Source organism: Protopterus annectens, chromosome 5.part0 (assembly GCF_019279795.1).
Source record: "Protopterus annectens isolate FY-2018-M chromosome 5.part0, PAN1.0, whole genome shotgun sequence".
Lineage (NCBI taxonomy): Eukaryota > Metazoa > Chordata > Ceratodontiformes > Protopteridae > Protopterus > Protopterus annectens.
In genome coordinates, this window is record NC_056735.1 from 1,877,385,248 (window position 1) to 1,877,410,275 (window position 25,028).

At 35.0% G+C, this 25,028-nt stretch overlaps 1 protein-coding gene across 1 annotated transcript in view; it reads left to right on the forward strand.

Annotated features, from left to right (window-relative positions):
* DGKH (diacylglycerol kinase eta) overlaps positions 1 to 25,028 on the forward strand; it is a 1,992,493-nt gene that overhangs the window by 1,516,077 nt on the left and 451,388 nt on the right. The window contains exon 17 of the mRNA XM_044071702.1: positions 4,746 to 4,883. Coding sequence (XP_043927637.1) covers positions 4,746 to 4,883 — 138 coding nt within the window. The remainder of the gene's footprint in view (positions 1 to 4,745; positions 4,884 to 25,028) is intronic.

Genomic DNA, 25,028 nt, shown 5'->3' on the forward strand with positions numbered 1-25,028 from the left:
TTTATGCTGTCCTATCTTCATTTTAGGGGTAAAATAGGTTTTGTGGCTCCCGGTGAATTTTATTTGGCGGGAGAGGGGCAAAAATGGCTCTTTTGATACTGAAGGTTGCAGACCCCTGGTATAGTATGATAAAATAAACTTGGTCCAAAGCAGCATACATAATGCCATATTCTATTTCTTTCCCTTTCCATAAGGAAAAAAGTACAGCTGCAGAGTGGCAGGATATATATCCGCTTAAATGTAAGAAAATGTATTTGAACACACTCTCTTGATATAAAACTGAGAGCACTGTAGGAAAGTGGAGAGAACATAATTGTAATCATTGCAAACAGATAAATGATGAAAATAAATGTTCACTAGACCTTCCTGCTTAGTTTCCAAAGCTGAGAAAGTATTTTGCTCCTTTTCATTTCATGGCAAAAGTGGACCAACATATCATGTGTCTTCAGCATAGGTTTTTCATGCAGTGATAATGGCATCCATTATGCTTTTTCAATCCCCAAAGACTCAGTAGAAATCCCTGTCCAGAATACCATTTTTTTGTTTTCATGGTCTGGGCAACTATCCCTTTCCTCTCCCTTAGATGTCACTTTCACTCTTAAATTATATCCTCAAGCTTTTTTTTTCCAGTTCCACAGCTTATGCTCAAATGACAACAGTTTCACATTCATTTCAGTCAACAGTACTCTCACTTCTGTACTTCTCCATTACAAAGGCAAAACAGTATCATGATGATCCCGAATTAAATCATAGTTATTGGCTTCTTCCATTTTCAGTTGCTTTTAATATTCATTTTAATTTTAAGCTGTTACAAGTCAAATAATACAGGTTCCACCATGTTCTCTAAGTTTGTATTCCATTCTCTTATTACACTGATGGTCTCAACCTCGTAGCCATCCAGTGAACCCAAAGCCACATGGCTGGTCAAGCTCACCATAAATTCATGTACTGGCATCTCCTTCTCTGAGATTCTTGACACTTTTCACCATAGCCTCAACTCTATGAAACATAGTTTTTGTGAGATTTAACTTTGACTCTTAGCTGAATATTTACAATTAGAATATATAACTGAAGAAAATGCCTTACTTCGTGAAGAACCGCAAGATCTCTCCTACCAAATGTTATTAAGGTAATTGTTATTTGGAATTTTAGTTTAGTTTAGAACAATTATTTATCTACTTTTTATTGACCAATATTTCCTTGAATCCTAACTTCAAGTAGGTGACCTGCTCTAGTGGCCCATCTAAGCCATGACCCGGTCATTTGGCAAAAGTCAGTAAGTAGGAAAGGCAAGTCTTTTCAACTAAAGGCCATGCATACCTTGCTAATAACCACCCTCGGACTGCCAACCTTCCAAGGAGAGTAAGGCCTTTAGGTCCTGGAATGTATTTTAGGACACCCATCCACTTGTCTAAGCTGTGTTTGAAGGCCCAACATAATCGCATTGTGTGACATGTAAGGGGAGTGTATTCCAGAGCAAAGGGAGGCACTAGGTAATGAAACTATCACTCCCTTTATCTTTATTACCTCCTGTAAATTGAGATCACTTGTTTTAGTGTTGGCAACACTATCTGATATATTAAGAAAGAGGATGCATAGGATAATAGGGTCCCTGATTTCAGAGAAAGGAAGGCCCAGGTCTCCCTCAGGAGTCCATATAACACAGAGTACAGGGACAGCCTTTCCTGATAGCTACAATTTTTGCAGCCCAAGTTCCCTATTTTAGGAATTTCTGCAGTTTGAACTTTCTTGTGTCTAGTGAGATGCATGCCAAATGGTGTATTATATTCTATAATGAATCTAACTAGGGCAGGCTAGTGGGGAACCATAACTTCTGTGATTTTAGATGAGATGATCTATGTGATTAATTGTAAGACATAGAAAGATTTTCTGACTACAGGATCTACACTGTGACTGAAGGAGAGGGAGCCATTGGCTTGACCCCTGTGCCCAAGTCCCTGACCACAGACTCGCTGGAGAATGGGGTGTCATTGATAAATTAGGTTGTAGGAATTTATTGTTTTCCAAAGGAAATGATACTTCTTGTCTTAGCATTTAGTTTGAGACCATTTTTCAGTGCAGCAGGAGTTAACTTGTGTTAGTTATTTTTGAAGTGTGCCAGTATTATTGATTAATTTAAGAAATACACTCAGTTTGCAATTATTAGCAAATTTATTCAGCCGGTGATCCTTGTTGTCAGTTGCATCAGCAAACCAGACAACATCCGTTCTATCATTGAGAAAGTTTGTAATATATATTATCTACAGTGTAAGGTCATTAGCTTATTCAAAATCCTATCATGTGGTATGGTAACAAACTCTTTTGCCAGATCCAGGTAGGCAGCATGAACACAGTGACCACTGTCTACCACCTGCATGACCTTTTCAAAGATTCTCACAATATTTAGCAGGCATGGCTTGCCCTGAAGTGTGAATTGTTGCAGGTTGAGCATGATCAAATTTATTAAGATCCTGATTTATGATGTCAGTGTTAATGTGCTCCTTGGCTTTACGGACAAGACTACTAAGGCTAATTGACATATAATTGTCTAGATCAGTGGTAGGGCCAGCCTTATGGAGGGGTAGCACCATCATTGTGTGGTATATCCTGTGACAAGGTTTAGCTTAAACAACTTAAGCAGGGAATTGGAAAGAGCCAGAGTGACATTATTTATTAGACAACCTGGTGTGATGTCAGGACACATCGAAGAGGTGTTTTTGGCCTTGGAAAATGTTTTAAGGATATCATCCTTTCGGATGATGGGGTGACTGATTCAGGAATGATAGTTTCCAGGGACAAATTTGCAGCTCATTTATTTACTATTATGATGAGAAAGTGTTTAGGGTTGGGATGGGAGGTGCCATTAGAGCTGAATTCAAAGCATTGTTATGAATTATTTCATAGCTATCTAATATAGCTAAATAAGAACTTATACTAGTATAATTAAATTATATGTTCATTGGATGCTTGGTTGTCCTTTATATTGGCCATCACTTTCTTGGAGAGGCATTTATAGTCACTTTCTGATGGAAAGTTCTGTCCTTGCAAGGTCATTAAGCCATTTCTTCTTTTGTATCATTTGTTAATATTTACTGACCATCATGGTAGTTTGTTGTTGAATTTGTCAATGTAATTAGTTCTGGGAGAACTGCTATGTCACTGCATTTATCTAAATGATCTTTGACATAGGTGACTGTGCATCCCATATCTATTATGGAGTTAACTTAGAAAGAATATACATTACATATACAGTTATGCAACACACAGAGTAGAATACAAAAGATAATACATAAGAAGTGTATGCATTAAGCAGTGTGTGTGTGTGTGTGTGTGTGTGTGTGTGTGTGTGTGTGTGTGTGTGTGTGTGTGTGTGTGTGTGTGTGTGTGAGTGAGTGTCAAATATATCAGCTGTCCCTATTTTGGAGGAATGTTCCTATATTCAGGCCTGATTTACTCCTGTACATGATGTACCTATTTTTGGAGGTGTGTCCATATTTTCAGGCTTAATTTACCTTTTCACACAATTTTCTGAATCACTCTCATTACCCATTTTAAAGCTGTCTTGTACAGAGAAATCTGCCCTACATGACCAACATACTGATGGCACCAATAATTTAAAGAACGAGACACACTTCTTACATCTCCCTTTTTCAGAAGCAAAAATAAATGACCTTGTGTAGTAGAATTTTGCAATACAGTTCATTAAAGCCTAAAGATTTTACACTGTCTCTTTGATAATGTGCATACATTTTTCCATCATTTTTGTCACACACTTTTTTTTAAACATATGTTTCTGAATAGTATTCCGCAATGCTACTGGAAACGTAATGTTGTGTACTATTCGGTGATCACATTTTATGCTAATTAGATGTCCAGATTTTTTTGTCTGGATGTACCTACTTTTCAAGGGCATTTTTTCCTATTTTCAGTGTCTGCAGGTTGAGAGGTATGGTGTGTGTGTGTGTGTGTGTGTGTGTGTGTGTGTGTGTGTGTGTGTGTGTGTGTGTGTGTGTGTGTATAAACACACACACATGTCTATATTAATTGTTTCTGTTGATACTGCTAGGTCTGTGACCTGTCTTTAAGTAACTGAATAGTTCACTGAATGTGACAAGGTTAAATCTCATATCTGCAGGATGCACTGCACTCACTGACTTGCAAGTAGTCAACTGTGCCACAATTTTACATTCTAGTACATGTGTCCAGTGTTGCAGAACAAAGGCTTGAGTTTATTTGATGTTTTTATATTCTTAAATAGATGCACGGTAGTACAATGATTAGTACAGTTGTGTTACAGCAAAAGGTTCTGTTTTTGGCCGGGGTACCTTCTTTGTGGAGTATAAATATCCATCCTGTGCTTATATGGGATTTCTCTGGTTACTCTAGTTTTGTCCCACATTCTAAAGACTTGCAGTGTGTGTGTGTGTGTGTGTGTGTGTGTGTGTGTGTGTGTGTGTGTGCGCGCGCGCACGTGTCTTATAGAAGAAAGGCCTGACTAATTTAATTCACTCCTTACCTACTACACTCTGCAGATCACCACAACTGTTCATGATGTTGCTGCAGGAGGAGTCTGAATGATTTGGATGGATGGGTATTCTGAAACGGGTTACATGCTATTATATATCACCAAAATGGTTTGACAGATTACAATAAAGTATGGCAGAAATAGGAACTAATAATTTACAATCAGAATAGCAATAATTTTTATTCTTTAAAGTAACAGACATTTTTATTTTCTTCTACAGCTGGAACTCTACTGCGATCTCCAACAGAGCGACGAGTAAGTCGCAGTGCCCATTCGTATAGTGGTTCTTTCTCCATTCCTCCTTTGACAACCAGTAAAGAAAATCTTCCTGTCTTGAACACCAGGATAATATGTCCAGGTAGTTTATATTCCTAATTATAGGTTCTCTGTCGGAACAGATATATTTGTGTTGTCACTGTAGCTGAACCTGAGTCATTTTGATAATGTAGCACTGTGGAAAGCTCATCTTAAAGAGCATCATTGTATACAAAGGCATTTACTCGAGTGAGATCTGTGTGATTGATACAAAGAACAGTGAAGAATATAATACTGTGTTAAAGGGAAAACTTAACTGTGGAGGGGGAACTACTTCCAAAGAGAATTCACAGTCACCCAGTGTTTTTGAGCCATGGACATTCAAATTGGCATCTGAAAGCAGTGAAGGATTCTGCAATGATCCCTGAATCTTTTTTTTTCTCAATTTTTTTTTTTTTTTATTTTCAATTAAAATAACATTTACATAATATTTTTAAATATCATTTAAACAACTATATACAATATTTACAATAGCCTGACTTTCAATTATATACACTGTATGTTATTAAATATAGAACTAACAAGTCAGTTATCAGAGTTACAATACAGATTATTGCAGAGTGTCCAACAAAGATATAACTTTCTTCCAAGGATTATTTACCATTGGCCTGGGATAGATTCGTAGTTCTTTGATTTTTATTTCCATCAATGCAGTTGTCTTCAGTAAAGTGTAGAATTCTTCCAAGGTCGGGGATCTATTTGAATTCCATCTTCTGGTTACGCAAAACACATATTTATCTTATTCAGGTAGGGACCTTCATTTACATGTAGAATTATCAATACTTTAGTTAAGGTAAAGGATTCATTAAATAAAGCTTGTAAAAAATGACTGATTCCATTTCAATATGATCTAATTTTATTACATTCATAAAAAATATGAATCCAGTCTGCTTTATTTGACTTTTCACACCTCTAGCAAAAAAACATTTGTAGTAGTACTCATCTTTTAATTCTATCTGGTATTGAAAATGCTCTATGTAAGTATTTCCAGTTAAATATTTTCCAGTACTGTGTGTTAGAGGTGTAATTAACTGATAGTAAGATGTTAGTTTTATTTTCTTCTGTTAACTGCAATGACTGACATTTTGTTAAGAACTGCCAGTATGGTGGTTTGGGAATTGTTTTATATGTTATTAACTCTTTATATTGATTTGAAATAGAATTTTTCTTTTCGCAACTATTATTTATAAATTCATACAGAAAACTTATTAGATTTGGAATATCTTTAAATGAAGAATTATTAATTAATCTGCATAAATCTTGAGTGTACATTAGAATGCTTTGTAAGGTTAACCAATCCTGTGTTGGAATATTGTATGTAGCTTTTATCATATGTATATCTAAAACATTTAATTTATTTACACATTGGAACCAGCATAAGAATCCATTTTGTTCCCAGGAGGTTATTGTTTCCCTATATATTTTGTGAGGAAAGTTCTTAGTGATGGTAAATGGGGTTAAAAGGTCAAACCAACATTTTAGATCTATGTTTGCATTGATAAGTTTCCTAAAGGAATTGATGTAATGATTAATCAGTGTTGTTTCAGAAGGTTTTGTTATATTGTATACTTATGCACAGTATGTACCAGGGCTTATTTGATTTGTCTACTGTTAAAATTTTTTTTAACAGATTAAATTCATTTGTTAATATAGCCATTGTTAATTCTTTCCAGTTGGCAAAATAATTTGGGTTTATCCCGTCTATTGTAATTTTAACACCAGATGCTTTTATATATGTTTCTATTTCTGGGAAATTCAATCCTCCTTGTTTCCAGGGTCTAATGTGATGAGTTAGAGCAACTCTATTCTTTTTGGGATACCGTAAAAAATTTATTAAACATGAGTCTTTAAGAATGCATCTTTCAGGAATTAACTGTATTGCTAATGCTACATATAGTATTTTGGCAATAAGACCATTTTTATTAATTGCAATCTGTCTTCAAAAGTTAATGTAATTTTGTTCCACTTTTCTATATATATATTTATTGTTTCAATAATGTTTTTATAATTTATTAATATTGTTTCATTTATATTTTTGCATAACACTATTCCTAAATAATTTAGTGTAAGTTCTTGTTTTCCTATGATGGCTTTACCTGTAACTTGTAGTTCTTTTTTCTTATTTAAAAATATAAATTTTGATTTTGATCTATTAAAGTCTAGACCTGAAATCTTATAAAATTTCTCCATTACTTCTTCTAGCTCTCCTAATGACTATCTGGAGTTTGATAGGTTAATAAAATATCATCATGTTTTTATAATTTATTAATATTGTTTCATTTATATTTTTGCATGACACTATTCCTAAATAATTTAGCCTAAGTTCTTATTTTCCTATGATGGATTTACCTGTAACTTGTAGTTCTTTTTTCTTATTTAAAAATATAAATTTTGATTTTGATCTATTAAAGTGTAGACCTGAAATCTTATAAAATTTCTCCATTACTTCTTCTAGCTCTCCTAATGACTCTCTGGAGTTTGATAGGGTTAATAAAATATCACCAGCAAAAAACCATTATTTTAGGTATGCACTGGTCATAGACTTCTATTCCTTTTATTCTTGGATTATTGCACATTATTTCTGCAAGTATTTCTATAGCCAAAGCAAATAAAATAGGAGAAAGGGGGCGTCCTTGTTTAGTACCTTTTGTTATATGGATAGATTCTGAGGTGAAATGACCTAATTTAATTTAGGCTAAGTTATTAATATATATGTTTTAGTAATAAGATGAAGGGAGGAGGAAATTCAAATAATGCTAAAGGTTTAAATAGATATTCCCAGTTGAGGGAATCAAAGGCTTTTTCTATGTCTAATCTGATTATAAGTATTTCTCTATCTTCATTATTCACATAATCTATAAGAGTAAGTATCCTTTTAATATTATCATGTGTGTGCCTGTTATATAAAAATCCAGTTTGATCATTATTAATTGTCTTTGAAAGTGGGATTTTCATTCTGTTAGCTAGTATTAACATGAATGTTTTGTAATTATTATTTAGTAATGATATAGGTCTGTATGAGGTGCAAAGGTCTGATGGTTTATTATCTTTTAGAATTGATGTTATGAGAGAATATTTACATGAGGGTGGTATTTTTGCTTCTGACTGGATGTCTAGCAAATTTTTATGAAAAAGGGAAATTACTGTTGAAGGAAAGAGTTTGTAAATTTCCATAATTATACCTTCTGTCCCTGGAGCTTTGTTAGATTTACTTTCTTTTATCTTGTCAACAATTTCTTTGTAGGATATAGGTTTTTGTAGGTCTAGTTTTAAGTTTTCGGGAATTTTTTTATATTGATAAGGTTTGTATCTAGGTTTATTTGGTTGGTATCTAAATCTTCTTTTTTGAAGTATTCCATATAATGGAACTGAAATGCTTCAAGGATGTCTCCTATATCTGATACTTTTTCCCCTTTCTTTTCATGATATATACTACTAATTGTATTTGCTTTAGATTGTATTTTAATTCTTGTAGATAAGTTATGTAGATATCTGGGGGAGGTGGCTAATGAGTTTATTTTTAATTTTTCCAAGCCTAGACAGTTTTGTGTGTTAGACTTTCATTATATTTTTTTATTTAATTCCTCTATTTCTTTTTTGACTTCTGGACAATTCTGATCTTTTTTTAGATTTTGCTGTCAAGAGTCTGGTTTGCAAGTCTAATGATTCAGATTCCCACTCTCTAACTTTGTTTTTGTACCAGCTAAGGGTCTTACCAAATAAATATGCTTTTAATGAGTCCCAAACCATGACTCTACTGATTTCTGTTGTATTATTAATTTCAAGAAATAATTGTAGTTCTAACAATATCCAGGGTCTGAATTATTTAATTTTTGTGATACATGATGGAATTCTAGTTGAGAGGATTAAAGGTTTAAACTCTGTTTGGAGCTTCATTATCAGAGAGTCATGATCTGAGAAGGGGCATGGAACTATTGAGAAGTCGAGGATTTTTGTTTGTATGAATAATTTGTCTATTCTGGTTTGTGTTCCAAATCTATGGTCTTGGAAAATAATAAGGATTTATCAATTTTACTTAAAAAGTGTCAATTAAATGAAATGTGTTAATCCATTTTTTAAGGACTTTTTGGTGGTTTCAGAAGCTTCTAAGGTACAATTCAAGTCTTCTCCCAGTATAAGATTTCCTTTATAATTGTTGGAAATAAAATCTAGGTGTTTTTTTTAACTGTTCCTGCTCCAATTCCAGGGAACCAATATAGATTAGCTAAGGTCCATATTCTGTTATTAAATTTAATTATAACAAATGCTAGTAGACCTTCTTTGTCCTCATATTTATAAATAACTTTTGGAGTGATTATGTTTTTCTTCCAGAGAATTGATACTCCTTTTGTCTTTGTTCTATAGAAGGATTGAGCTAAGACTGTATAGTCTTTAGAGTTCCAAATAAAGCTATCATTAGTCTTAAAATTTGTTTCCTGGAGAAATACTACTTGTGCCTTATTTAGATTTCAATATTTTAGTAAGTCTGATCTTTTATTTGCATTATTTAAGCCATTAGTATTTAATGATAAGAATGTTAAATCCATTTCAAGTTATTGTTGGAAGAAACTTTTTGCTTCTTTTTTTTATTTTGATTGTAGTAGTTATACCATATTCTCTGATAACATTGGATGTTATTTTTATATGTGTAAACATGGGAGTGTAATTTAATGTTCTTTCTTCTTTAAATATAAGTAGGGTAAAATTCTGGTCTGGCTTTAAAAAAGTACTTCTATAAAACATTAATTCTACAGTATCAAATACAAGTAAATATGAATTTCCCATTAAACATGGAATGAAAGTCATTCCTAATCCAATAGATAAAGATAGATCTATTGGATTATCACTCATATCTTTAACCAACAATATCAACTGAGCTCCATATGTTAAATAATTATATGGAGAATTTTCTTAAAAGAGATATGAAAGTCTATATTATTCTATTATTGTTCTATAGTATTTTATATATCAGGATGGAATGTTAGTAGTGTAAACAATTATTATGTTGACTAAGAAAATATCCAATATTTAGTTACCCTTAAGAGATCCCAAACATGTCCGATATCTCATTTTGGATAAATTAAATGCAACAGAGGAGCATACACTAAATAAGCTAACAACACATAGATTATTACTAAAATAATTTTACTAAAAGGACTCTACAGGAGACAATGAGTGATTTACCAATGAAATATGAATTCACTGTAGGTGTACTGTCTTTCTTTACTTTCCCAATCTTCAGCTCACCAACTTCAACTTACACTTATGAAAAGACAGTAGAGGCGCCCTGCATTCTAGTGTGCAGTGCTGTTACATATTTATAGATTTACAAAGCAGAGTCTAAGAATGAACTATGATCACTCTGACAATTTCCATCCTGCATAGGGCACCTCCAGCTTTCAGAATGGGTAATCACATCAGGTTTAGAATGAATGTGAAGGTACCTATATGGTAATCAAGACTTACTTTAGGTAAATATTAATCAAATAGTATTTAGAGCATCTTAGAGAGTTCTCGGGGCAGTTAGAATACTCTTAAGCCTCTCCTCCCTTGACCAAAAACAGAGATTTCCCTTCCCTTTCTTTCCCTTGTTTTAAATCAGTACTAATAAAAGAAATTCAGCAAACATAGGTAAACAGAAATAACATTCAGCAATCCGGCTTGTACATGACTCACAGTCCATTAAACAAGTCAGTGACTAGCATCACTTTAGTAAACATTATGAAGACAAATTAGAAATAATTTCCTAGCTCTTTAAATTTTCTGATAAAGCAAAAAGTTAACAATAAGCTATTTTAACTAAAAGTATAAAGCGTTTCAATTTTCCTTGCATGTATACATTTCTACTTGTATTGTAGTGTCAATCTGTCTTTGAAATCTGTACAATATTTCACTTCTTCAAATCATTCCTTTTTCAATTCAGGTTTTGTTTTGTCAAAGCAGCAACAATATTTCAAGGGCACAATTAATATTTAGACTGATGTTTCAAATAAATAACTTGTCAGTTGCCAATTGAGTTAGTTTAGAATGTATGATTAGTGCAAATATAACATGTTGCAAAAATAATGTGTACTTTTTCGTGTGCTTTAGAGACTGTCATATGCAAGTGGCATATATAATGTAGCATATATAGAGCAGATAGCTTATGGATTCAGGTTGTTAAAGTAAATTATGCTTATTAATCAGGCAGTTTCATTTAAATTCACAAGTAATTTGGGGACATTTCAGTTAAGTTTCCAGGAATGTGTAGTCCAATGTGAGTAACTGAATCCACTTTTCCTCATAAACATATGTCACAATTCATTAAACTAAACAGAGTCTAACATCTGTCTAATAATCATTATAAAGACAAATAATAGTAATTTTCTAGTTCTTCAAACTTTCTGGTGTCACAAAATGTTGACAGTAAGCTATTTTAACTGGAAGACTAAAATATTTCAATACTTCCTTGTGAATATATATTTTTACTTTTACTGTAGTGTCAAGAACTGTCTTTGAAATCTATGCATTACTTCACTTTCAAGTCATTCATTTACAGTTCAGATTATATTTTGTCAAATGCATTTCAAGGGCACATTTAATATTTAAACTGATATTTTAAATGAATAGCTTATCAATTACCAAGTGAGTTTGTACAGAGTGTGAGGTAACTGCAAAGATAGCATGTTGCAAAAAGTAATATGTATCTTTTCATGTGCTCTAGAGACTATCTGTTTCCAATAACGTATAAAATGTAACTTTTACAGTGCAGACAGTTTGTGAAATCAGCATGTTAAAGTGAGTAATACTTTTTAGTCAAGCAGCTACATTTCACTGCACATGTAGTTTGGGAACATTTCAGTTGTGTTTCCAGGAATATGTAATCCTATGAGGATAAATCATAAAATATTATAGCAATAACCCACGCCTGGGTGTGGGTAATGCTGGGTTTACCCATGGTTGGCGTGGTTTGGTCACGAGGGCGAAGCCCGAGTGGCCAAATAAAGCCAAACGTGGGTAAATACAGCATTACCCACACCCAGAAGTGGGTTATTATATTAATGACATTATTTAAGAAAAAAATAATTACTTTTCTTAAATAATGGCATTGTATAATGCCTCCTTGCTACCCTTCCGCAGTTGTCTGGTATTCTGCGGCAGTTCTGATGTACTGCGCATGCATATGCCTACGCAGTACATCAGAGCTGTGGGCAAAAGCAACAGAGAAAGCAAGATCTCCATTGCTTTTTACTGTTTCGCTATGTTAAATGGGTTTAACATAGTGAGACAGCTTTAAAAAAAGCAACAGAGAATCTCCGTTGCTTATTTTAAAGCTATCTCACTATGTTAAACCCATTTAGCATAGTGAGACAGTTTTGAAAAAAGCAACAGAGAAAGCAAGATCTCCGTTGCTTTTTACAAACTGTTTCGCTATGTTAAATGGGTTTAACATAGCGAGACAGCTTGAAAATAAGCAACGGAGATCTCTGTTGATTATTTTAAAGCTGTATCGTTATGTTAAACCCATTTAACATAGCGAGATAGGTTTAAAAAAAAGCAACGGAGAAAGCAAGATCTCCGTTGCTTTTTACACACTGTCTCACTATGTTAAAGGAGTTTAACATAGCGAGACAGCTTTAAAAAAAGCAACAGAAATCTCTGTTGCTTTTTTAAACCTGTCTCGCTATGTTAAACTCCTTTAACATAGCGAGACAGTGTTTTAAAAAAGACTTATACTAATAGAAAAAGTCCGGGCGACCGGACCTTTTTCCATTAGTATAAGTCGATTTACAATGTGCATGCTGACCAATCAGTGTGCACGTTTTGGAATATTAATGGGGGTGATGGTGTAATTACATATAATCCTATTATGTATTTATTTTACCTTGTTTAGGTTGTTTTTCATTGTAATAACTAAACAACATTACTTTTTCTTAACATTACTTGTTAAAACAATTCATATCATAGTAGATGCTTTGAGAGATTTGGCTGTAACAGTATCAGTCTTTTGCTTTTTATTTTTGACATCTGTCCAGACATTTGTTTCTTTTGTTCTCTTGAGAGAAGGTGACATCCAATCCATATCTTCTGATAAAGTAATCACTTTATTAGTTTTAATAAATGAAGAGGCTTCCTCTAAGTCAATAAAAGTCCTCATCTCATTGGTATACAGTATTCTTATCTTAGCTGGATATGCAAGTTGTGCCTTGATGTTATTTTGTTTCAGAAACTTTATCGGCGATGTTTTACTTCAAGGCCTCACCAGATGCGCAGTGGCAAGCCCCGCCCAAAACCCACCCCCGTGCTATTTCATAATCAGGCACTAATGAATATGTATTCCTTCGAAGAATCCTGCAACCAGCCGCAATACCTGCTAGCTGAGGTGCACTACTGCTTCTTAGTGAGTGAGAAACGTGCCATATAGTCAGTAAAGCTGGACTTTTCTGAAGTAGTTGTTGGACTCTGATACAAACAGGGTAAAGTCAGAAAGTAAATGATACTAACAGGGTAATGTTAGAAAGTAAATACTACCTGTACGACATATGTGACTGTCCTTACCCAATGACCACTGAAGCAAAAAACTGAAATAAACTAATGCTGACTTGGCAATAGTCGTTATGGGCTATTAGTTCATCTCTATATCTCTCATAGAGGGAAAATTACAAGAGCTTCTGTGAAGTGACCTTTTATTATTATTATTATTATTTTTCAGCTAGACCACTTGCATTTACTGTTATAACATATGTCTAGTCATGAAAATACATTTCAAATCTGTTAATACACTATCCAGCTTTTAGTACTTGTCTTGTGTTATCTTCGAGAACAATTGTTTGTGCCTTATTTTAATATAAACAAAGACATGCGTATTTATTAAATAAAAGACATATTTCAGAAACTCATTTTGTTTCTACATCTGGCTGTCTGCAAAGTATATTTTCTTTTAAATTAAACGGTAAACTACATGGTCACTTTTTTAGCTAATGATTTAATTGGGAGATACATTTTTTTGTTCAAAATAAAGTATATAAGCTCACTTGTTATTCTTGTCCTGACCTAGGGTTACCACCATTTTTCCTTTAGGCTGGGCAGTCCCTTATTTGGGCAGGTGCGTCCTTGTCGGGAGGGGGATATGAAAATGACAAGTGTCCTTTTTTTTTCTAAGTTCCCTTTATTAGTTGACTAAAGCTATTATTTTTGTATTTGAATCGCTTACCAACCAACTTGTTGTGTCTTTCAGCTTTTTCCCGGTTAGGGGTCGCCACAGCGGAACTCCGGTCCACTAATGATTGGCAGTTGATTTTTACGTGCCGAGTTGCCAGCCCTGACGCACAACCTTCAACAAAGGTATGCCCATTCACACATGTCTCCACGCAGAAGACGCTCTAGTTAAGAATCGAACTGGACAGCATCTTACTGTGATGCGCTTACCAACCAACTAAAATTCTAAAAAGAGTGGGCTTTTATTTTAGCAAAAAATCTATTATTTTTGTACCTGAAACACTTCAAAATGTTGTAACAAGCAACTAAAATTCTTCAAGAGTGTGCTTTTATTTTTAGCAAAAAAAAAAGTCTATTCGTTTGTATTGTTTGAATGCCATGTCAATCATGGCTCATTACATATGCAGACCTGGTCGTCAATAATTCGCGACACGCCCACTTCTGCATGAAATGCAAGGTGAGGCCTTCAAGTAAAATATTACCACTTTATCATTGGCCACACTTTTTTCCTTTGTTTTATTATTCTAGATGAATAGTCATTATCAAATCTTATCAGGCTCTGTTTATATTTTAGAGGTGCCTTCCTCCAAGCAGATCTTAAAATCACTTCCTTGTCCAAGTATGAAAGAAATTTGATAATTATTGACCTAGGAGGAGAGTTTGAGTTAGTGGCAGCTTTCCCAAGAGCTCTGTGTGCCCTTTCAATGCCAAGGGAAAGTCCTTCTTTTAAATTTAAAAAGTCAGGGATCCAGTTTGATAAAAAGGAAATAATATCCTCACCTTGTGTGTTTTCAGGTAAAACGAAAATCCTGATGTTATTTCTTCTCTCCCTATTTTCCAAGTCATCTATTTTATTAACCAACCAAGTGTTTTGTTTAAGAAGCAGTTCTTTCTGCATTTTCTCTTCCTTATGGCTGCTTTCTAAGTCATTTAGAGAAACCTCTATTCCTGTTATACTTGTCTGGTGTTGTTGTAGCATTTCCTTGAGGGTGTCAGCCTGTTTTTGCCTGCTTGTTTTAAGATTTTCCAGGTTCTCTTTAAAATCATTCATCTTCAAAGACAACTCCTGCAGGGTAGATGCCATCTGTTGTAGTTTCTTCTTTAAGGCAGCATCGTGGTGAGAATTCTTTGAGTTGCTAATTTTAACAAGTGAATATATCTCCAAGCTTTTTGACAGGAAATTATTTGTAAAACTTCACCAATGTTTCTAATTATGTAAATTAGTCCTTTATCTATAAGATTTTATACTTTGAAGAAAAAAAAAGAATATTTTTTCCTGTCTTATTTAACTAGTTATATGGAGCTCTAAAATACTGCTGCTTTCAGTTAGCCATTCAGGCTCTGCCCCCCCCCCCCCGATCCCTGAATCTTATTGTCTGTTTAGAAGAATATGGTTGTGTATAAGCATTTCATGGCATCAGTAAGATTACAGAGGGGAGTCACTTTCAGTGCTATGTTCTTTTTGAAGTGAAATCTTAAACTGTATACCAAAAAGTCCCTCATCTCACAGACGAGCACGGTTGCACATTAACACTTCACTATATCACTTGGGTCACAGAGGTGGTATCTTGCAGTGCTGTGTTTTTTTTTTTTCAAACCAATTATTCAGCTGTGTATCATACAGTTTCTTGTCTCATTTACAGTAAGAACAGCTGTGGGGTCATTACTTGGAGTTAAATGATTTAGCTAATCTTGACTTTTACATTAAAAGTTCAAATCTCCTTTAGGACTTTCTTTTATAGTAAATGGCAAAGACAAAAAATGTCTAATCATAAGTGGATGTTCACATAAAGTATGTTTTTCCTTAAAATATAAATGGGAGAGGGTTTTTTTCTAGTCTGGTCAGCATAGCTGCAGAACATTTACTTGTTTAACTTCTATAATGTTAGTTGCTGTCTTGGAGGACTTGTTTTATCAATAATGTGAACAGGATTTTTCAACAGAATCATCTTCATTAGTTATTGATGACATCAACTCTTAGGCAAAGAAAAAGGTTTTCTCATTGTACAAGTTCCCAAAGTACAAGAAAACAGTGAGGACTTTGTGGTTTAGGAACATGCTCTGGAACTGAAGAGCACACTGTTAGAAAATAAGCTTCAGGACAAAGTTGCTGCCATGCTGTCATTATTGATTTCTCATCACCACACTGGGAGTAAATACAAATGAAGAGTAATATCTAGAAGAAACGTGATAATGAGTTACTCATTTGGATACGTTAGAATTCTGCTAACACAGCTAATGATATTTTTGAGAGGCATGTCTCGATATAGAATAACTGTTTTATGCAACTATTACATAAAATATAGCAAATAATTTTGTCCTAAAACTCAGGACATTTCATTGCTTACACTTATGACCTTAAAGTTTAACGGTTATTTCATATAATATACAATATATAAACAAGTCTTTTAATGCAACTGTAGTATGGGTAGTTTATTGTTTGTTGTACCATTACTACCTGTTATGTTTGTTCTTTGGCTTTGGTAATGGGTGGGCACTGGGGTCTAGGGGGTTTTGGAAAGAGAAATGCAGGCACTTCTAGCATTATCTAAGACCTAAGGTAATCAATAAAACCATCATGGAGTAATGTCTTAGTTCAAAATGGGTTACCTTCAGCAAAGGGACGAGATTTAATTTTCATATGACTTCTTTCTAACCATAATAAATATTGTTAATCTCAACTGTCTTTAATGCTGACTTTATTTTTTTTCTTTTTCTTCATTGAATCCAAGATGCATGTGTTCCATTGACTGCATCTGGTCATTGATGGCAACTTGGTTCAGGGTAGTGGTTTTGTCAACAACTAACATTGTAGGCCATTGTGGATTTGTCTGCATAGTTGGAAAGATTTCTACTAAAGTTACAGCCAGTACCATTTCCTTGTTTTTCACATACAGTACTTGGTCCAGCAGGCTTGATCATCATGTTGATTTATGACCTTTACATCTCAGTACCGTGAACTTGTTCTGCAGAAGAGGGACACTTGACATTCTTTTCTTGTACTGCAGGCTTCATGTGACAAACACTTTCTGTGGATTGCTAGTAAATCCTTAGCATGTTTTATCGGCTTTACTAGAAATAGGTGAGATAAAAGTAAATTGTGACAGGCACTACAGTCAACTATGAGGAGCAAATGAACATGGCAACAAAGAAAAAAAAACTTGATTTCCAAAAAAAGGGGCAGCTGCCAACATTAACAAAAGTATTTAGTATTCAGACGATTGTTAAACATGAATATCAGTAGACATCTGTACAGTAACCACAATCCTCAGATCACATTAAAAAACCATTACAGTCCAATGTTTGCGCCTAGAAAATCACAGATTTTTTTTTTTAATAAAGAATAATATAATGTCTGAGTTTAAGAATGAAAAAACAGTGCTTTTCTTCCACACATTTTTAAATGAGACTTCATCAGTCTCCATCCAGGAAGGGCTGACACAGACAAACAACGGATTCATAGGTTCATAGGTGTTTACTAGGCTAATGACCATAAGGGCCTTTTTAATAGTATCCTTCAGGAAGTCATCCACCCCTGATAACTATCATATTGACAGTACACCTCTTAGAGTTGACCCAGTAGTCAAGGACTTAGGGACACACATAGATAGTAATCAAGCCTTTGACCATCATGTGTCTACAGCAGTGAGGAAATAATTCTATATTGTGCAACTTATAAACAAAGGTATTTCATCTAAGTCCAAGGAAGTTATTGTTCCACTGTATTTGGCATTCAGCAGACCTATCATTGAGTACAGTGCCCCCTTTGGTATGTACCTAACAAGGCATATCAAACAATTGGAACATCCACAGAGGTTCCTCATTAAAAGAATACAGGGCTTAAATAAAATGTCCTATACAGACCGCCTGAAGGCTCTATCCCTCTATTATGTCCCCTACAAGCTTTTGAGTGGCGATCTATGCCTGACATACAGGGCATTGTCAGACCCCACTCTGATGGACCTTTTGCATATCTGCAAAACAAACAGCAGCATAATTACCCATTCTAAAGACTTAAACCTTACCTGTGATATAATTAGGACCTGCTGGACAGACAGGCATGTATCTCAGATGTTACACTGTCTCTGGAACAGGCTCCCCATCCATGTGAAGCAGAGTTCCTCTCTAACCCAATTCAAGAGCAACCTGTACAATTGGATGGGGAACAAGAACTTCATCCCCGGTTTGGTACCTATGTCTTTAATGGACAAAAGCTACCTGTAAATGTTTCATTTCCCAGGCCGTAGGTAGTAAATGTTTCATTTCCCAAGCCCTGCTTACACTTATCAAGGGTATCAGAACCTGTCAGAGATTTAGGAGCATGACTAGACTTAAAAAAGCCCTTATGGTCATTAGCCTAGTAAACACCTATGAACCTATGAATCATTCTATTCAATAAAATATAAAATGTCTGTCGCACTTTCATTAAATGCCATCAGAAACAGTTAACTGTTAAGAAGTATCACTAATTCAAGCACGGCAGTAAAACATCTTTTAATGCCTTCTAATTCAGTAAATGGTTAACGTTAACCAACTCATTTAACCATGTAAGAGTGGCATGCATATATCTAAAAATCATTGCCACCAATATTCTTTACATTCCAGTGAATTTTCCCTTTCTACTGTATATTTTAATACTATAGGCATATGCAAGTTTACCTAATTTTTGTTGTTGAAGGTGATAGAGAAAACACCTGGCTCACATTCTTGGGCCTATGTTTATTGTTGTCATGCAAGCCTCATTTGCATAGGAGCAATTTGGCCAACCAGGCCACCATTTTCCCCTCTGGATAGGTCAGCCTGGTAATCTGTTCATTCCCACCCTCCTCTGCATAGCTGCCCTAGTACCTGAGCTGTTATTTGAATTATGGTCAGTTGGGTCACAGTCTAGACTTCATCCTTGTATTTCACAAAGCCAAGTTGGAAATTGCATTTTTTTTAAACTGATAAAGGGGAACTGACATATTGCCTCTTATATACAGATCAATTGGCTCACAGGTGTTTACTGACACAAAAAATAGTAGTGTCTGAAAATTTGTCCTGAATGTACAACTTTGTTATTGCAAGAATTATGATGCCCCCCCCCCCCCCCACACACACACACACACATACACATATACACATTTTAGACAGATAGATGGGTAGAAGTATGGCTGGCCTTATATGTGTTCATATATACAGATGTCATTAACCTTATACATGGTTTGAGCTTGGGCTCTGTATGGTGAGTGTAGTCATAAATGAGAAAGCTTCTTTCCTGAGCTGTCATTACATCAGAATTAAACATCTGATATCTTTCAGTTGAAACACATAATTTTGTTTCCACTAGAATTGTGACTCTGACTCTCACTGCCTCGCTCACGTGCGAGCAAGTGTGCACGCACACACACACACACACACACACACATATATGCATGTATGTGCACACATATTCACTTTACATTCTTAGGCAGTAAAATACATTATACAAGTTTACAATTGTGCCTTTGTATTTACACCTGGAATCACCAGTTAAATATGCATTTATGTATTTATTTATTTAAATTTGTTAAACAGGGTAGAACACTGATCAAACAAATACATTTCTTTGGAATTTATTTGGCTTATCCAAATAAAGCTTCTTTAAATGAATACTGATTCTAGGTGGCTTATTTCAAGGATTTGAAGGCATTTATTACAAAAACTTTGTAATTTCCAGATAGAAGCTAAGGTTTACTCTCCTTCCAGTACCACGACCTGCACTCGAGATACTCCCTTCAGCACTGTCACAGGTCTTTGACCATGGGACTCAGAAAGGACAAAACAATGTAGAACCTTAAGCAGTAGTGTATACAACCAAAAAGTATCAGCCTGCTCCTGATTTATGGGTGCTTGTACCATTCACAATCCTAAATATGCATTTGTGTTTTTGTGCACATAATTTCAGAACCTTGGTTATAATCTCTATCTTGTATGGTTTTGTAGGGCAGTAAATACTGTAGTCGCTGGAATAGAAGACTGCAGCTCATACAGAGGAAGATATTTCTTACTTTGAATATAAAGACCAGTTTCATTAGTAGTCATTATGGCCACTAATAAATTTGTCATTCTCACTGATGTGCATGTAGTCAGTGCTGTACATAAAAGGCTGGCCCACACCATGGTCTTAAGATGAGATTGTCTTTTTATTTTTTGACTAACTGCATCATCAGTAATGCCATTACCAATACATCATTATTTAGATGACATTGAATCTACTGCATATCATTTGTCGCAACTAAGAATGTCATCCATGACTTCATTAGAAAAATTACTTTGTACCTCCTGCACATCACTCTTTAATTAGAGTCGAGCATGTCATCAGTAACACACCATTAGTAAAATAACATTGATCACATATCATTCATTAGAACTGAGCATGTTATCATTAGTAAAATAATGATCACATATTCATTAGAACTGAGCAGGTTATCATTAGTAAAATAATGATCACATATCATTCATTAGAAGTGAGCATGTCATCAGTGTCACATCAATGGTAAGATGACATTGGATCTGCAATGTGTCATTCATTAGAGCTGAGCATGTCATCAGTGACACATCATTGGTAAGATGACATTGGATCTGCAATGTGTCATTCACTAGAGCTGAGCATGTCATCAGTAACACATCATTAGTAAAATAACATTGATCACATATCATTCATTAGAACTGAGCATGTCATCAGTGACACATCATTGGTAAGATGACATTGGATCTACAGAATGTCATTCATTAGAGCTGAACATGTCATCAGTGACACATCATTAATAAAATAACAAAGATCACATATCATTCATTAGAACTGAGCATGTCATCAGCGGCGCATCATTGGTAAGATGACATTGGATCTACAGAATGTCATTCATTAGAGCTGAGGATGTCATCAGTGACACACCATTGGTAAGATGACACTGGATCTACAGTATGTCTTTCATTAGAACTGACCATGTCATCAGTGACACATCATTGGTAAGATGACATTGGATCTACACTGTCATTCATTAGAACTGAGCATGTCATCAGTGACACATCATTGGTAAGATAACAATGGATCTGCAATGTGTCATTCATTAAAGCTGAGCATGCCATCAGTAACACATCATTAGTAAAATAACATTGATCACATATCATTCATTAGAACTGAGCATGTCATCAGTGACAAATCATTGGTAAGATGACATTGGATCTACAGAATGTCATTCTTTAGACCTGAGTATGGCATCAGTGTCACATCAATGGTAAGATGATATTGGATCTACAAAATGCCATTCCTTAGAGCTGAGCATGTCATCAGTGACACATCGTTGGTAAGATGACATTGGATCTACAGAATGCCATTCATTAGAGCTGGAAATGTTGTTAGTGGAACATAGATAGTGAGCTGATATTGAGGGCAGATTCCAAAACACTTGCTCTCAGTGTAAATGACTTATGCTAATATAAACCATTCCTGATTCCTCCACACTTGCCCTTAGAGTAAAAGACATAGTCTGGTGAAAGGCCTATCTGTAAAATAGGCTTACACCAGGGTCTAGATTCCAAAAGATGTACTCTTTATTTAAGTGATAATTCTGTACACCAAAATAAGTCACTTAACACCGAAAGCAAGTATTTTGGAATCAGGTCCTGAATCTCCTGCATAGCAATCATTAGAAATGAGTCCTGAAGTAAACCTGCTATTATAGAATCACATGATCAACACATTGTTTTGCAGAACACTAGTACTGAGAGATATTTGTGTGTGTTAGCCTCACTTGCACCCGAGTGCAGTTCAGAACAAAAACTGTAAACAGCTGACATACAGAATGAAGATCTAAAGTGTACCATATCAGAATCAAGGTTTATATAATCATTCGAAATCGGACTAGCCATCTAGGAATGGCTTGCATATGGAATAAACCAAGAGTTTCTTATTATCTATCATTTCAACAAGGACTAAATGGTTCAGACAATAATTTGTAGTTTATTTTATTGGTAATTTGATTCAAAATGTTTTAGGGTTTCTATAACAAAGATAAATGTTTAAGGTTTTGCAACAAAAAATTAACTTTGTACCTGATTTCAGGATTGTAGCTATTACTGTAAAGAGTACCTGAAAATACTCATTGTTAAAAAGGTTTATTTGCCAAGCATAATTTGTAAAGTCCAGCTGGTTTTACTGAATAACTGAGACAGTCTGTTAATAAAACTTTAATTATTTAATACTGGAATTTTATTGGTATAGTACCCCTATAACTTCAAGAATTATAATTTGTCTTTATGAATAAAACTGGCATTGAGAATTATACTCAATAATAAACTGAATAAGTGATTGAAACCATTTATCTGCCAAGAACACATTCCTGCTACTGAAGGTTTTGAGTGCTAGTGTAACAGTTTTAGATACAGCAAGCTTGATTATGTTAGTATTACTTTCAAATGCCGAATCTGTTGCTTAGTTAAATAACAGATATTTAAACATTTTACTTTTTTATTTAATGTCTCATTACTATTATGTATAACAGCTTATTTAGACTTAGAAAAATACAAAAAAAAGAACATTATTTGGAAGCCATGGTCAGGTTTGTTTGTTTGTTTGTGTCTTTCGGCTTTTCCCGGTTAGGGGTGGCCACAGCGGAACTCCGGTCCGCTAATGATTGGCAGTAGAATTTTACGTGCTGGCTTGCCAGGCCTAACGCACAACCTTCAATGAAGGAACACCCATTCACGCATGTCGACACACAGAAGACGCTCTAACTGAGAATCAAATGGGCAACGTCTAACTGTGAGGCGACAATGCTACCACAGCACCACCACCGCAGTGGAAGCCATGGTCAGGTATAGACCAGAATACCACAAGATGATATTATGCAGAACCAAATAAAAGTTACTGAGGTCTTGTAGACAAGTAGTAATACTAGCTGTATTTGCTCTTCCAAATATTAGAACTATTTGAAAGTTAAGAACTGTTCTAATTAATAGAGCAGGGCCCAAAACAGAACCCTGCAGATTTCAAGACTGACAGAGTGATTTAACCTGATATAAGCCATTCCCATTACAAAATACTTTCTCTTGGAGTAAGTGACTTAGTCTGGTGTAAAGCCTTTGACATGAAGGTAAATCACTGTCCCAAGTGTTTTTGTAAACCTGTAATCATACATGTTAGGAAAGGGAATGCTTTCACTGAAAACACAAAGAGAACCTTCTTGTTAAAAATAGCAATTAAAATTGTAAAGCTTTTCATGTCGGAGTGGTGTAGTGACTTGTGTGAAGCAAAGTGCAAGCAAAGGTTCTATTGCTAGTTAAAAAATTATTTAAAAAGAGAAAATAAGGAGTCAATGGCTAGAATATGTAGATGTTACATAATAATGATCTCTGTTTAAAGAATTTGGATAGAAAGCAGTTGGTTCTGCTTCAGGATTGTCTAATAGAAAGATGTCATCTGTTTTCAGTCCAAGTGGAAACTAGTTGGAATAGGGCTACACGTGCCAGTGATATTCAATGTTTCAACCAACAGCCCTTCTCTCCAACTTTTTCTGTTTAGCTTTTTTTTAACTTGCACTGCTGTCCAAGAACTTAAGGAAATGATTTTCCATTTGCAAAGCATGCAATTGTTTTCTGAAGAAAACTTGAATGCTGACATAGAGGCTAACAGAAATAGAGTATTAGCAAGGGCACTACTATAACTATCTTACTATCATTGTTTGACATGGACCGAGCTGATAGTCTGATAACTGGAATGCTGAGTTCAGAGATGATGGTAGAGAGATTTATTTGATCTAAAAATATTACCATTAAATTAAGTTCTTGGACACAAAGAATTAATCATCTGTTCAAAACCACAGATTCACACATGTTAACTGCAGTGGACATTAGCATTCTGAAGGAATTATACGAGAAAAGTGCCTTCATCCACATCTAAGAAAAAACTTGTTTCTGAATATGTTTTGAAATGAAATATAGACAGGAGAAACAAAAGGGATATATGGCGAGAGTGGCTACTGGCCAAAATGTTAATGGGCCAGATTCCAAAAGAGTTTCTCAGGGCAAATCTGATTTGCAGATTTGCATTGCACACCCAGTTAAACAACACAGTATGACAAATATCTGAGCACTTTCAAAATGCCCGCGTTTACTTTGATTCAAGTTGTCTTCATCTGAATTTAACTATGAGTAATGCTGATGCCTTCCTTCCTTTGACAGATTATAGGAAATTTCCTGTTATGTCAGTGCATTAGTACCCTCAGGCCAACAACATGTACTTATATGCACTTTTTTCCCTTTGCATTGGTAATCCTTTGGAGTAAACTAGTTAAGAACTACTAAACATAACTCCTCAGTTTAAGGAATTATTGCAGCTCATGGCAGCTGGCTCCGTGGCAGACCACTTTTTTGCTCTACCATCACCTTGGCTTTCCCAAGTATCTCAGATACTGTATGATAAATGTGGCTGAAGTGAGAGTTCTGTGATTAAAGTTCAGTCCTGCTTCCCCTGCAAGAGAAGGTATTTTACCACATCTTGCTTTTGTGCTTCCTGTCCGTGCCCTGAGGCAGGTGGTAAGTCACATCATTGTGAACCATAACAAGTTCTTGGCACAAGACCTGATGCTGTTCCTGTGCTGCTGACAAGCTGAGTTTTAATAATAGCCCAGGTGATGTGCGATCAGCCAGAGAGTGGGTTGGTTGAGTGGCTAATGATCAACTGTCCTGTGTTATGGGGGGAATAGAGACTCCATACTGAAGAAGAACCTGTCATGAAATCTACAACATAACTCTAGAGAGTAGCAAAGGAATGAGGTGGAATGCACACTGGTTGTCATCATTTGTGCATGGGCTAGGGTTGGCCAAAGTCCGGAAACCATAATTTCTCCCACATCCACTATATGACAGCTTCAGGTATCTACTGACGAGCTACAAGGTTCCCCTCCTCCAGTATAATTGTTAAAAAAGGAGGACAGATGGACAGTGTAATTGGAATATGTAGCTGGCA